Here is a 15,427-nt window from a genome sequence, read left to right on the forward strand (position 1 = left end):
ACAGCATCCTTACTGAAACTTAATATTCTCCTTTCCACAAATAACTACCCAAATTTGAAACTTAACTTTAAGACGAAATGTAGGCATATCTGCCTTTTTCACATTATGTTGTTAATGGAAATAAATTTTATTGCCATTGTTACCACTTAATATACATATGTGAAGGTGCAAAATTTCCATTGTGACACAAAATCTTCCTGAACAAAACCAAACTGGCACTTGTGGGTTGCAATCCCCTCCAAGTCAATATTCGGTAGTACCTTTGGCATCAATTACAGATATAAGTCTTCTTGGGTAAGTCTCTATCAGCATTACCTAATGTTTTTGCCCAGTCCTGACAGAATTGCTTCAGCTGGATGCAGATCACTGGCAAATATTAAAAATCTTGTCATACATTCTCTGTTGAATCAAGACTGCAATAGGTTTTCTTTTACAATTGCCCTTTATTTGGCTCCACCCACTCATCCACCCATCTCTGATCATTTTCCCACACTCTCTTAAGGAAAAGCAATCACACTTTAATGTGCTGGTTCACTGTGTGAGTGGTCTTAGATTTCTGCAACATACAGAATTTACAGGCAAGGCCAAAAAGTCCAGTTCTTTTCCCATACGTCTCTTCCATGTCTTTTTATAAAATTCAGAATATCCTCATATTGGTTTCACCAATGACTTTCATGCTGCCATTTTTTCTACCAAGCCTACTTTGTGGAATGTATGAGTGATAGATGTCTCACACATTATTTAGCTCATCTCACTGTGGCAACCACTGTCCACTCCTTTACTTCTTGAATGTCCTCCTTACTTAGTCACTGAGTTCTGAAGGACATTTTTCTTCTTTCACAAGTGCATATGTTCTGCACACAGATGAACTCTATTCAACTACCCATATGACTTCTGGAAGAGGGGGACTGTTTATTTAGGTAAGTCAAAGGGGAGGGCGGGGCTAAATATTTGGACAATCAACTGCCAATTACTAAACTTTTGAACAACTATACAAATATTTTTGTAGTATCACAGTGTTCAGTATTTTGTGTATTTCAAATGGTAACAGTGCCAATTAAACCCATTGCAATTGAAGATTGTAACACGACAACATGTGTAAAGGTTAGGAGAGAAAGATGGAATACTTCTGCAAGGCACCATATCACAATGTATTGCTTTTGCACCAAAATACTAAGTCTAAGTGCTGATGTAAATTTCCTTAAACATCACACAATGGTCATAAATGAAATCTTTAATAATGCACATTTCATTAGTTTAAATCCCAAGTTGCCATATTTTGACTGCCAAGCAACAGCATAAGGAACAAGACCAAAAATTCAAAAGTATCTTCCTGCTTCTATAGATGTAATAGTATAACATGTATTAGATATAACTCCCATCATGGAAAAGCTTCAATGATGACTCTACTAATATGCTTGTTTAGCCGTAATTCAAAAACAAAAACAATGAAATGTAACCAACTGCAACAGAAACTGTGTTGGTCCTTACAATGGAAGGAGAAACCCTTTGACACAACTTGGCCTTCAGAGATAATCATGAATTGTTGCTGTTGCCCTTGTCAGCATAACTGCACTTTCTGAAAATCAGATGCTAAAGCCGATGTAGCAGTGACTGAGATGGAGAAAGAGGCATCTTCTCCCTTTGGCCCTCCCCAAAGCCACAGCTATTTAGCCATCAATGAATTTAAGCAACACAAATAGTGAAATATAATATTTTCATTATCAGACAACTGATAAGCTACACCTAACATTCCAGTAGAATAATGCTTTAAAAATAATTTACTTGAAAATGTTTATATTCCTTAAACTACACATACACTATATAGCTCAATGAAAACAGGCGAATTTTTCCTTTACATTTTTGCTATCTACTAATAAATTTCAAAATATAATCTTCCGATTAAAATTTATTTACCTTCTCTGATAGCTCGTATTTAGTGATGAAGATCCTTCATTTGATATATTCTTCTTTGCGTCTTCTTCCCATTTTCGTCTGGTATAAGAACCACTACCACGTATTAAACTAGCTGATGTATCCCTGTTCTCTTTCTCCTCGATGTCAGATGTACTGGCCAGCCGTCTTGGTATGGTAGGTGCAACATATGCAAGTCTAGTTGATTTTGTATCTTTCTCCTAAAAACAAACAAATGAACAGGGATGGTTTCAATTTGTGTTTCAGAATAGCTAGCTTAAATTTCAATTATTAGGAAAGATAACTCTATAATGTATAAGGGCTAAACATGATCCTAATTATTATTATGTTTCTTCCTGTTATCTTTTGTGTAAAGCCTTGCAATTTGATTCAATTAATTCAAGCACAGCATAACATTAAAATCAGTGCACCATTGAAAAGGGACACATTTAACATTTTTTCATCTATTTTTTATATTTTGGCTTAGGATGAAAGACTATTTTTGCTTTTGTTGTTTTTCAGTGCCAGATTCCCTTGGTTCCCCATACTGACAGTGAGCAAAGCCAGAACAAAAGCAGGTGGTACTATTTCTTTCTGCCATCTGTTCTTTTCTATGAATTACAATTGATTCTCTGCACCCTTTTCTTTCCTGCTCATTCGATTAGCAGGGAAGGGACAGAGTACTGTTGCCAAAGGCTCAAACTATTTGGACATCCGAAATTAGTATAGGGTCAATAAATTGCCCACCCCCGTTTTAGAATTTCTGGTTGATGTTAGAATCATCCAGCAATGGTGCTGATGCTGTGCACATTTCACTGTAAAGAAAATCAAACAAAACTTCTGGTATTCAAGTAAATAAGTAGGTAGTTATCAAATGTGAACCAAATTATACAGAGACCAATCAACATGCTTGGTAATTGTACAGAATTATGCTTCCAAGACAAGGTGTTAGGGAAATCAGGATGTGCCATGTTCCCACTGTTGACCCCAAAAAGACAAAGAAAGCCATAAAAGTCTAGTATTTATAGTAGCCACACTAAAAAGATTATCCAATGTGGTAAATGGGGAAAATGCACCATTCTTGATTCTTAAGAACTAGGATAAGGACAGAAAGATACATACAGGTCACTGAAATTTTGTCCGATTCCTGAAGTCTCTCATCTGCACATTTCTAAAAACAGCGTGAGCCTCTAAGACTTCATCAAGCTGTAGGTGTATCTGTTCAAGACTGCCCTAATAGCTTTCAAAGATAGAGACTTTATTTCATGATCTGCGACAATTTGACATTGAATTCAGTACATTTTAAAATGTAATCCTATTCTTAACCCTCCACCAACCATAACTTGGTATTGTATGTTGTGTGCTTTGAAAAAAAATTACCTTGTCTTTGTTGTCTAATGAAGAGGACAATCTAGGGCTTGAAGCTGAACGCATAACTCCTGTTGAGTCCTTCTCTTTCTGAGTTTCTTTGCTAGCTGTAATCTCTGCCAGTGCCCCATAACTGCCAGTCTTTCGAAGACCTAATCTCCATGAAGCAGGAGACTCATCCTTTCTCTCTTCTTCTTTGGGAGAAACCTTAGTTGAACTTGGGAACTGTAAAACACAGGGTTGCTTTTCTGTAAGTCTTATTCTCCACGTGTCCTCTGTGCAGTCAAACCTTTGGGAGTGTGCATGCACAGGTCACAATCTGAAAAATCCTAAAACCTTGAAAGGAGTTGCCTTTGCCCTTCTCATTGACATGTGTGCATGAAACAGGGGGATTGTGTCTTTATTCTGTTTCCTTAATGCCATCACTAGTCACTAACCAAAGAGTTTTCAGAACAAATTGCATTTCTCTGGCAGATAAAGGCAGCAGGATGTGTAACTGCACAGAGGACACTTGGAGAACAGCAGTTACAGGCAAGCAACCTGTTTTCTCCTTCGTGGTCTTTGTGAAGTCCCACATTTGGGAGGCTAGCATATTAATTTATCTAACTTCTTCATCCAACACCGACTCTAGATATAGGGAGCACATGATGGGTCTAGGCATTGTGCAAGCCCTTCACATTAAATCCTTCCAGTACCCCGGATTCATTGCCATATTTAATGTTTTAGGTGCTGGCAAACAATGCAAGTCATTACAAGTTACCTCTTTCTATCTAACTTAATTTGTAGACCCAACACAGTGGCTATTGTGGAGCATGTTTCAAAGCTGATTTCTGTGTCTCCCTCTACATAGCCACTGTAGTGAAATCTTACATAGCTACAAATCTTCCTGCTTAGCTGCCATATGGCCTATTCAGGAATAGTTAATGCTCTTTTGCAGAGTTGCACTCTGACCCATTAAGCTCAATTCTAGCAAGCCTCTTTAATGAATTCCCTTCAAAACATGTCAGTTCCCACATTATGATCTCCCCAAAAATTTATGTATGAAAAAACTCCCAAAGGTATTTTTTAATGTACATCCCAAAGGTCATGTTTCCTAAAAGAGAGGGGGACTGAAAAGTTACCAGAAATAATATGTATGCACAACCCAAACAATTTAAACTGTTGCATGAAGACAGCTGGGTACCTCAATTCTGGGGACCAGAATTGTGAAGATAATATTGATATATACAGTCTCTGAGAAAGCGAAGAATAACTAGCCTACAACTGCACTTTGTGGAAGTAAAAGACATTGACCCAGTCTCAAATTCTGCATGTAAGGGCAACCATGGCTGCCAAGGAGGGGGCACAAGCAAACACTGCTCCTGTAAAACACAAGAGTTTCTATATGGTGATATATTCTTCTTCATATCTGAATGCGAAACTACACAAAGATCACAGAATGATGTTTATCATGTTTATTCTAGAATTCCATGCACCACGGAATATTTCTGAATTCTTTTTCTATAGATTTTTTTTGTACATCTGGAAAAGGAAGCAAAATCTCACACAATTTCCTTAGCAAGTTAATGACCTTATTCTAAAAAAATCCCATATTGGTAAAAATAATAAAATTTTCAAAGGTTAGCTTTAAACATTGCACTACACAAAGACAATGAGATGCAAAAAAAGGCACACTGTTGAAAATCATGCAATAGCGGTGTTAACTTCTGAATTCACTTGTTATTTAGCAGTTGTAAGGGAGGGGAAATCACACATACAAAGCCCTCACCAGAGACTTTTCACCTTTACTGGGCACTAGAACAATCCCAGTTTTACGTAAGCCCTGCCTCCATGATGTAGGGTTTACAGAGTCCGCCACAGGCATGATAGGAGGAAGAAAGTCATACTAAAGCCAGTTGGGACAAGACATATAAAAAAGATACAAAGATTGAAAGGAAGCAAACACTAGTCTTTTGTTGTCAGTTCAATTCACAAACGTCACATGTTCACAGAATTAAAAACATATGTATGTGGAGATGTGAATTGAATGTGGTGCTAACCTTCAGGATTGAAGCAGGAAGTTAACATGGGATTCAGCTCATTTTTTTCATGAGGCAACACCACCATATCCAGGCACCAAATGAAAGAGGGGAGGGGACACAACAAAAATGGAAAGCCAGAATTTAAAAGATGTGGGAAGAAAGAGTCAAGTGACAGATACTTGGTTTCACTTTCACACACACTGCAGGCATTAGCAACTTTAGATTATCAAATTTAAGGGGGAATGGGCAATTAAAATATGAAAATAGTGGAATGGTGCAGCTTGATTCAGTGCTTGAAAGATGTGAAAAAAGTGTTTATGTTGGAACAGAATAGCACAAATCTGTTCAGATACTGCTTATCTTGTTGCCTATCTAGAAAAAAAATTGTATGAAATTGGAGAGTCGGTTGTGCAATTATTTTGTTGCATATTTCTAATGGATTTTCTCTTTAGTTCTTTTTAAGGCTGCAGATAGGTCAATGAAGGCTAAATATGATAGTAATTTTGTGCAAGTGATAACAATTTTGTATATAAGCCACTTACCTCTTCTCTGATCTTAATAGTTATGCTTTGTTCATCTGCACACAGGACAGAGTAGCTCAGATAACAGCACAATTTGTAACACATCAAGCTAAGTGCAGCCAATCAGCCACATACATACAGGCCTTGACAAAACCACCAGCAAAAGTAATATGGTAGCAAGGCTGCTGTTTTTGATGAAGGAATGCCATTTTAGTGAGACTTTAACATTTTTTTGTTCTAATGACAAATTAACTGTACATTAAAAGGTGGAAAGACAAGGAAACAGAAGAAATTACACTGTAACTTTCTCTGTTGATAAGCCATTGGAAGAAGAGAATCTGGAGCACTTGGCTCTTATTTTTCAGCCCCCTTGGATCCCATATTTGGAAAAAGTTGGGATATAAATTTAATAATTCATCAGATAAATAAGAGATAGGCCTTGTGGAGAGCAGCATTTTCTCTCTTGGCTTGGAATCCTTTGCACTCACTGAGAAATGTTAAAACTAGAATTGCCCCCCACCCAAACTTATGGAAGCAAAACACACAAAAATGAACTAATAGAAATAAAAGAGCAAGTGGGATAAGTATAACATTTATGACACTGATATTTGGAAACCCATTTAGGCAAAAAGTGGAATCTAGAGAAAAACTAATTCAAATTGACACAAATCAGGACGAGTTGATAGTGCATCCAGTTCTGAAACTATTCTGGCTAATAATACAGGCACAAGGAAAACCATTTTATATGTCATAAATGTCAAATTCCCTCAATGGCACAAATAGAGACGTGGTAAGTCTATTCAGGACAGAAAGCTATGCACAGTACAAGAAGATGCCAACGTTGCGCCTCTAAAAAAAATCTTCTCATGTGCAGATGAGCTGATAATGAGCTTTTGTGACTCTTTAACACCACAGATAATTCTGAACCTGACATTTAAACGTATTTGGGTTTAGTCCTTTCCTTAAAACATTCTGTAAAACATGTAGTATATGTCCACAATCTCCAAATTCACATCTCTAAACCAGATTTCAAATACTTTCCATGTTTTTTCATAAATATTTTTTGTTGATTCCTTCCTGGATGACATTATTGTGTCTATAACCACAAACATGTAAAGTTGTAAATTTAGTGCTATCCTATCAAATTTCATGTTCTTAAATTTAATCAAGTTGGGTTCTGATGTTGAAAGGCCCTTGACTCAATAGATCCTCTCTGCTGAAATAATCTCTTTGGTGGGAACAATACTAATTTTAGTAGTGAATGAAACCATGGTCATCTTGGCCAATACAGTGTTATTAACAACACATGTGTTCCCTCCTGTTGCAACTTTTGAACTATTTTCTGGAATATTTGTATCAGGGAAAGGTATACAAAGATCCAGCCAACCAGAGCATTGCCAAAGCATCAAATTCTTTTGCATCTTTGCTGTCATCAATAGAACAGTATCTTTTTAACTTTAAATTTCTATTGCAAAGGGACCATAAATTTGATCTAATAAGCAGAAACATATCCCCATTCAACATTCACTCCCCAGAATGAGCCATATTCTTGTTCAAATAGTCCATTTTTTTTTTAATTTCCTCTTCAAATAGGTAAAAGGAAAAGGTTTTCTTCGACATTAAGTCTTGACGTGTCCAACTCTGGGGGTTGGTGCTTATTTCCATTTCTAAGCTGAAGAGCCGGTGTTGTCTGTAGACACCTTCAAGGTCATGTGGCCAGCATGACTGCATGGAGTGCCATTACTTTCCCGCTGGAGCAGTACCAACTGATCTCCTCACATTTACATGTTTTCGAATTTCTAGGTTGGCAGAAGCTGGGGCTAACAGCAGGAGCTCACTCCGCTCCCAGGATTCGAACCGCCGACCTTTTCATCAGCAAATTCAGCAGCTCAGCGGTTTAACCCACTACGCCACCGGGGGCTCCTCTTTAAATACACTACTGATATTGATCTTAGAATTTTTTTGACCCAGCAAAACAACTTTTCGGATTCACAGATTAAACTATGTAACACGATTTTTGTTCCTGGTATATAAGTGTCATTTCCTAATTGGTTCTATCATAAAAACATTTATTAAATTCCAAAAACTTTGTTTTTGCAGGACATCCTACAGCACATTTTGCTATAGTTTTTCAATGAATATCTCACACAGTCGCAACCAATTCAACATAGCTTGTGGCCACAAAAACGACGTTTCTGGGTGTATAACAACTACTTTCAAAGTAAGTACTTCACAATTAAACAGGAAATAACATTTTCCAACCAGGAACAGAATTTATTTCAAATTTTGTTGTAGTATTATCAGTGGGATTGATCTCAAACTTCTTTGACTTGACACACATGCTCTCACTGTCATGTTGTATGTTCTTAATTGGACATGGCTCCCTTTCACTATTGTTAATAATCTCATAACTGCTAGTCTTACTGCCTTCAATACAAGAACGTTGATATTGTAACTCCTGTCTTTGTTGTTCCAACTCACTTGTACCTTTACTTGGCCAAAGTGAGACTTAACAGGTTAGATTTCCATCCATAGTTATTGTTATCTGTTCCTTTCATGAGAGCTGATATCAAAATTCTTGTCAACCAACCACTACCTTAGATCCTTTATCAACTGTTGTAGAATACATATTAAATGGTTCTTCTTTCCTTTTACTGGTATTTGATAAGGATATAGTGGTCTCTTGAATAAAAGCATCCCCAGGATACTACCTGTACGGCTGATATTAGCAGGCCTATCATCCTAACCAATTTCACTAAATGTGCTGATTCTGATATCAGTATGGATATTTGTCTACAATTTCTCTTTCCTCTCCTTTGAAAAAGTTAAGTTTCCCTTCATGGTGTTGATCTGAGCTCGCTTCTAAATGTGTTAAATAAATATGATAATAATAAATTAAGCACCTAGTTGGAGTCAAACAGCTCTTTTTGTAATTTATCAAAATTCCATAATTCTTAAAAACTTCTGTGTGTCTATAGTTTTGATTTTGACTCCTATTTCACTAGAATGTCTAAATATGGAAACATCTGTATCCCTTTCTGACTTAGCAATACTATCGATGGGTTTGATAGTGTTATTATCAATATTTTCATGAATATCATTGGCACCAATTAGAAGCTGCAACATCAAACACTGAACTGGTAGTTAGCTTGCTGATAACTGAATCTGAGTCTCTGGCAGTCTTTTGCCAGTGGTATATAGAGATAAGTTTCCTTCAAGTCTATAGAGATCATGAAATATTCTTCTCACATGTTCCCCTTTACTGTTTCCATTTTGAATTTGAGATACCTCAAAAACACTGAAGTATCTCAGATTTGACACTGGACGATATGTCCCATTGCTTTTGGCACTGTGAAGAACACACAGATAGATACCTCCTATCTGTTTTAGATGTTGAATTTCCTGTACCTCACAAAAACATTGAGGCAACTCAGATTCAACGCTAGATTATGTCCAGGCGATTAAATGGGAAATCTTGTATCCAGATTGGGACAAGATAGTGATTACACAATCCACTGAGGCTAGCGTCAAACCAGTTTCAGGATATAGTATAATATATGGTAGAGTAATAATACCAGATTCCTGGCACTGGTATACCTATTCCTCTGACTTTTGGTTTACTATTCCCACTTCTCAACCTGCTTTGGTTTTGTAAATAATGTTTTTTCTCAAATACTAAAGCAGTTTCAAAAACTTAAGTTCGGTGAGTTTTAAAATTTTTGTTGTTGTTAAGTGATGAAAATAAAGTTACTGCACTCCAAAAAGTAAGCTAGTACAGCTAAAGTGCCATCTCTCAGCTCCATGCTGCTTGAACCTTCCCCAACAACCAGTGTGGTGCAAACGTTGGGGCTGTACAAAATGAAAGTTATCATATACATTTAAACACAGCCTCCTTCCATTCCATACAGATAACTTACAAAGCACAGTATCAGTATCTACTTTGCATTGTTTCTTTAGCACTTTAAAAGAAGGGTATGTATAGCAGCTAACACAGTTGTCCCTGTAAAGAACATCTTGGGAAAACACATTTTAAGGGTCTTTCCTGAACAAATCATTTCAATACACTTTCTGAGCACTGGTATGACTTGTTTCTCTGTAGAACACATACATTTGCCTCTCAGTTTACATACAGGAAAGAGATTGAAATAGTCCAGAGAATTCATGACAATGGACTTAAATCCAAACCTTCCATCTATTAGACAAGGTTGGTTGATGCAAATCCATTTGGTACATTGAAGCACAAGCTTGGAAAGAGTGCTATTCCTTCTCAGAACAACTTAAAGTCTTTTATCAATTCACTGGAGAGCTGTTTAACCAGATTTACAAACATTCAAAGAAGCATGAAATAATTGTATTAAAATGGCATAAAATTGACCATATGGCATTGCTTTCAATAGTACAAGAGATATAATGGTAATACACATATAACTAACCCCTTACACTGTAAAAATGGAAACAAGCTATATCTTACCTTTTTAACAGGAGATGTAGGTGTCACTTGACCAGTAGGAACAGATGCCGTTGTCACAGCTATAGGAGCAGCTTGCACATTGGTGATATTGGTATTATTTGTTGTAGGTTTATTTTTTTCTGTAAATAAGCCACACAGATGTTAAACTAATTTATAATTTCTTTCTGAAAACAACATAAAGGCATCAGCTCTCATTTGATCTTCGAACCTAAGCAGGAATATCTCATGCTATAGGCTATATTCAGAGGAATGTAATGGCAAGTGTATTCCTTGCATATGAAAAAAATTATAACATTCATGGGTTCAGCATAAGTCAACATGTAACTTTAGTATTACATACACTGCCTGTATCAAACTGCACACAAAACATAATCAATGTTTAACAGCACATTAAAATGTTTACTATTGTTCTACTATTAGAAACAACTCTGTATAACTTAAACATCAAAGAGAAATCACTGGGATACTAAAACTGTATTATACTATCCATATTTTAAAATACAAAGGATGGACAACACGTAAAACGCCATGTACACTGATGAACTATATAAATAAATAGATATTGAAGAGAATGAAAATGTAATATCTACTACCAGTGTATAGCCCAACTACAGTGTGTGGCTCTCTTGTTTCTCCATCTAGTGTAATGAAGAAAAGGCTGAAACAGGGCTTTGAACATACAGTAGAGTCTCACTTATCCAAGCTAAACGGATTGGCAGAACCTTGGATAAGCAAATATCTTGGATAATAAGGAGGGATTAAGGAAAAGCCTATTAAACATCAAATTAGGTTATGATTTTACAAATTAAGCACCAAAACATCATGTTATACAACAAATTTGACAGAAAAAGTAGTTCAATACGCAGTAATGTTATGTTGTAATTACTGTATTTACAAATTTAGCACCAAAATATCATGATATATTGAAAACATTGACTACAAAAATGCCTTGGATAATCCAGAACCTTGGCTAAGCGAGTCTTGGATAAGTGAGACTCCACTGTACTTATTAACATGATTAAAAGTTCATTTTCTCATCTGAATATGATTCACGCACTGCACATGGTGTGAAATCTCTTGTTTTTAAAAGTTGCATTAAATAAAGTGCACTGGCTGGGCTGAAAGATGAGAGTAAATTACAATCAGCAAATATTCTATCATTTGTTACTCATCTCCAAAAGGCTAAAGAGTAGTAAATGTTCAAATCTAGACTCAGTTAACTGTAAAACAACAGTAAGGCAGGATATTATGACCTAAATTACATTTTTAGCCCCCAAAACAGTTTATATCAACTGAATCAATCAGAATGTGGTTAAGACAATTCAAGTTCAATTAATTCAATAGATCCACTCTAGTTAGTAGACTTGTGTATGGATTCGTTTTAGCCATTTTCCTTTGGCTTCTTCAGACTCCCATAACGGCAAAGGCTCTGTTACCATGTTTTTTTCAACATAGCCGGACCATGTGGCTGCCTGTTGCAGCACCTTATGCTCTATTTGGGAACATGTGGCAGGCAGAGAGGCTGCCGAGTGCTTACACGGGGTTTCCCTGTGAGTCCTGCCTGTTGGGCCAATCAGAATAGAAGAAAGCCATGACATGTCTTACGCAAGCTGTGTCTATTTAATGGTTGCATCTTGACTCTAGAGAGACACCTCTCTCTTCAGTCTGATTGCCTTGTCACTAGCTCTCTCTTCTAACATTGAATCTTTTTGATTTTCCTTTATTTTCTTGTTTCTTTATTTAGTGGCACTGGGAGTTGGAAAGTGCGGGTAGGTGGATGCGTAGTGTTTGGGGACTTATGGGTGGGTGTGCTTTTCTTATAGGGTGGCTTTGAGCTTTGAGTCACCCTTTAGCATCTACTAAAGCCTTTAGCTTTTTTCTTCTCTCTCCTCCCTCCTATCTTTCATCAAAGTAGTACTTTTAAAATATTATTGTTATTTATAATTATAGGAATCCAGAAAACCACAAAACTATTTACAGATAAACTACCTATCTACCTAAACTTACCACTAATACCAAATAATTTCTGGATCATACAGGAGTGTTTTTCTAAGCAGGGACATGCTGCTTCCTTGCTTATGGATGGTGGTGGGCTGCTGGCCTCTTCCAGGATGTTGTGAGAACAAGAAATGCAAATTGAAGAAGCTTTGGAAGAAGTTGCTGTTGTTTTTTTATTAGTAAAGAAAGTATAATCGTGGGTGGGCTGTGGAGTGTGGAAGTGCATCTTTGACATTTGGGAGTAAGGAATGGTGACTTGCTGCTGTTCTGGAAAAGTCACAGGCCAGTGGGAGATACCTTTTTTGGGAATTTTCTAAAGGAGATATTATTTCTAAAAAGAAAAAAAATCCTAAAAATCAGGGGACAACCCAAACACTATGAAACTTGGTGGGCTAGCAGTGGTAGAAGTGTCTTTCAAGTGTGGTCATTTTAATCCCAATAGCCCTGAAAATAAATGGAAGAGGTGCCGATAAAGCCCCCCCCCTCTCCAACTGCTGCCAATGGGCTAGATCTAGCCACATTTTCCAGCTATGGCCCCAAAACGCCCAAGCATGATATCATAGTGTAAGAACATGAGCCCTATAAAAAACAAGTTTTTGTCTTGGATTTATCCACTGTATTGGACACCTGGGTAAGAGTTACAGATGATGTTCATTGAGTTTTTAGGAACACAAAATCTGCTTACAAAATCCCGTGTCACCTTCAAACGTGATATGCATTGAATAGCCAGTCTGTAAACCTACACACTGTTCTGCATATGTATTTTGATCAAATGCTATTTACCCTACCTTTCTATTAAATAGGGGAGAAGATGAAAATGGAGAGTGATGAATCATCTCCACTGTATACTTGAAAAGGATGTTCTGAGGTGCACTTTAATAACTGTACTAACACAACTTTCAAAGAAACTAAACAATGAGCTGTAGGCTCCTTGACATTTCTTCTCTGGGAAAAGGAAAATAAATGAAGCCTCAAGTATTTCTCAATTCACTCAAACTTGCTTTCACTAAAATCTGAAACTTTATGCTGCACTAGCATGCACCACAGCAAGCCTAACTAAGTTAGAATCTTTTTTCCCGAAGTGTCAAATATTTAATTGTGAATCCACCTTAAAACAAGCAGTGGGAAAATTTGGAACACTGAGATTCAGCTCTAGGGAAAAGCCTATGTTCCCTAGCATGCCAAATAAAGTATGATGAAAGCCTTGTTGATATTTAAAAACCTCCAAGTTTACATAAATTAATTCTTGTGTCACAGTCATATTTTCCTGGCGCAAGACTACATAGTAGCAACAAAGGAAACACAGTAACAGGAGTCATGTAACTCAAGACATTCTGAAATGAAAAGTCTGAAACTTTAAGCCATTAGTGGAAATCACTGGGATATAATAAAGCATGACCCTCCGGCTTACTGTATGCTCTTTTAAGTAAGATCAGTGTACATCCTTTTGAGTCATTATTTTAAAATTAACATTCAATGTGTACTACTATCAAAAGATAAGAGTGTGCAATTTCCTTGTTGCTACCAAATCAGTTTCCCAGTGAAGAATTTCAGAATTCTCCAGGGTCAATTCAATTACTATATTTTCTTCTTGAGTATCTTCCAGATATGAACACATACATACACACATATATACGTGATTTATATGTATTGTAATAAATGTCATACATCTACAGTAGAGTCTCACTTATTCAACCTTCGCTTATCCAACATTCTGTATTATCCAACACAGTCTGCCTTTTAGTAGTCAGTATTTTTGTAGTCAATGATTTCAATACATTGCACTATTTTAGTGCTAAATTCATAAATACAGTAATTACTACATAATGTTACTGTGTATTGAACTGCTTTTTCTGTCGATTTGTTATAAAACATGATGTTTGGGTGCTTAATTTGTAAAATCATAACATAATTTCAAGTTTAATAGGCTTTTCCTTAATCCCCTCTTATTATCCAACATTTTTGCTTATCCAACTTTCTGCTGGCCCGTTTATGTAGGATAAGCGAGACTCTACTATATTTCTTTCACAGTGGATTAAAAATCCCTTCCAAGCACATATGCCCCTTCTCTGATCAACCTCATCAATACATTCAACACAAGAATTTCTAAAGCAGCACCATCACTGAATTTCTATATTGGACTCTTAAGTGATTATGATTTAAATCCTAAGAAAATTACACAAATTAAGCATAAGGAAGGAGAAAACAAGTGAGAAGTAGTTAATTAAATGAACAATTTAATTAACTATGGTTAATTAAACTAAGAGCGGTAAACTGAAATACACGTTCTACATTACCTGTTTCTGCTTCAGATTCTGAGTCCTCCTCATCTTCTTCTTCACTAGAACAGCTGGATTCATCTTTCTTTCCTTCCTCCTCTTCATCAGCCTTTTCTTCTTCTAGACACTCAATGTTTGATGCATTCTTCTCTTGCTCAATGATTAAAGTTTCCTTGCTGTAACAATATGTTTTTTAAAACATTAGATATTTAATTACTAACTTTCGAAAATGAAGAGGTATCTAAGCAGACTGAAGTAGTGGCAACAAATATGGACTCAGGTGTGGTTATACCTCTATCTTCTCCTTTCTAGTATTTCCACAAGAGCACACCAATTCGACTTTTTACAATTTCAGACCAGCCCATCAACTCATACCATGTTTATGTTAGCTCCTCTACTCACTTTTTAAATGGTTTTTGAGACTGATTATTATCCATGTTGGCTGTTGATTCAATCAGGGGAGATTTCTTCTCTTTTTTTTCACTATGAAGCTTTAAGAGAAATTAAAAGATTCATTTAATGCAAGCACCAGACACATCCAAAACAAGAAAAATTTAGAGTCCTTGCAATTCAGAACTTGTCCCTATATATATATATATTAAAAAAAGCTTTCAGCTTTCAACACTGATATTACTTTTAAGGCATGACCAACAAGAATGTGGTTCAGTTGGTGAACATTTCTACATTAAAAGGATTACAGATCAAGTGAAGCATAATTAGTACTGCACAAATGCCACAGGTGAGACTCAAGCCCAAGGCAAACATTCCCATTTCAATCATCTCAATATATATGGCAACTCAGAAGCAAAACAGAGGAGGACAATTTCATATACCAGACTTACAATCAAGAGTTAT

General features: G+C 36.4%; 1 protein-coding gene across 14 annotated transcripts in view; it reads right to left on the reverse strand.

Annotated features, from left to right (window-relative positions):
* Positions 1 to 15,427, reverse strand: part of ppp1r12a (protein phosphatase 1 regulatory subunit 12A) — a 122,608-nt gene that overhangs the window by 31,063 nt on the left and 76,118 nt on the right. For 9 of the 14 annotated variants that reach the window (XM_062982663.1, XM_008110933.3, XM_062982658.1 and 6 more), the window contains exons 7-12: positions 14,975 to 15,063; positions 14,591 to 14,748; positions 10,296 to 10,414; positions 5,051 to 5,167; positions 3,295 to 3,507; positions 1,918 to 2,135 (exon numbers count right to left, since the gene is read on the reverse strand). In XM_062982663.1, coding sequence (XP_062838733.1) covers positions 1,918 to 2,135; positions 3,295 to 3,507; positions 5,051 to 5,167; positions 10,296 to 10,414; positions 14,591 to 14,748; positions 14,975 to 15,063 — 914 coding nt within the window. The remainder of the gene's footprint in view (positions 1 to 1,917; positions 2,136 to 3,294; positions 3,508 to 5,050; positions 5,168 to 10,295; positions 10,415 to 14,590; positions 14,749 to 14,974; positions 15,064 to 15,427) is intronic. The other 5 variants (XM_062982666.1, XM_062982661.1, XM_003221126.4 and 2 more) reach the window with 3 other exon arrangements.

This window comes from Anolis carolinensis, chromosome 5, assembly GCF_035594765.1.
Source record: "Anolis carolinensis isolate JA03-04 chromosome 5, rAnoCar3.1.pri, whole genome shotgun sequence".
NCBI lineage: Eukaryota > Metazoa > Chordata > Lepidosauria > Squamata > Dactyloidae > Anolis > Anolis carolinensis.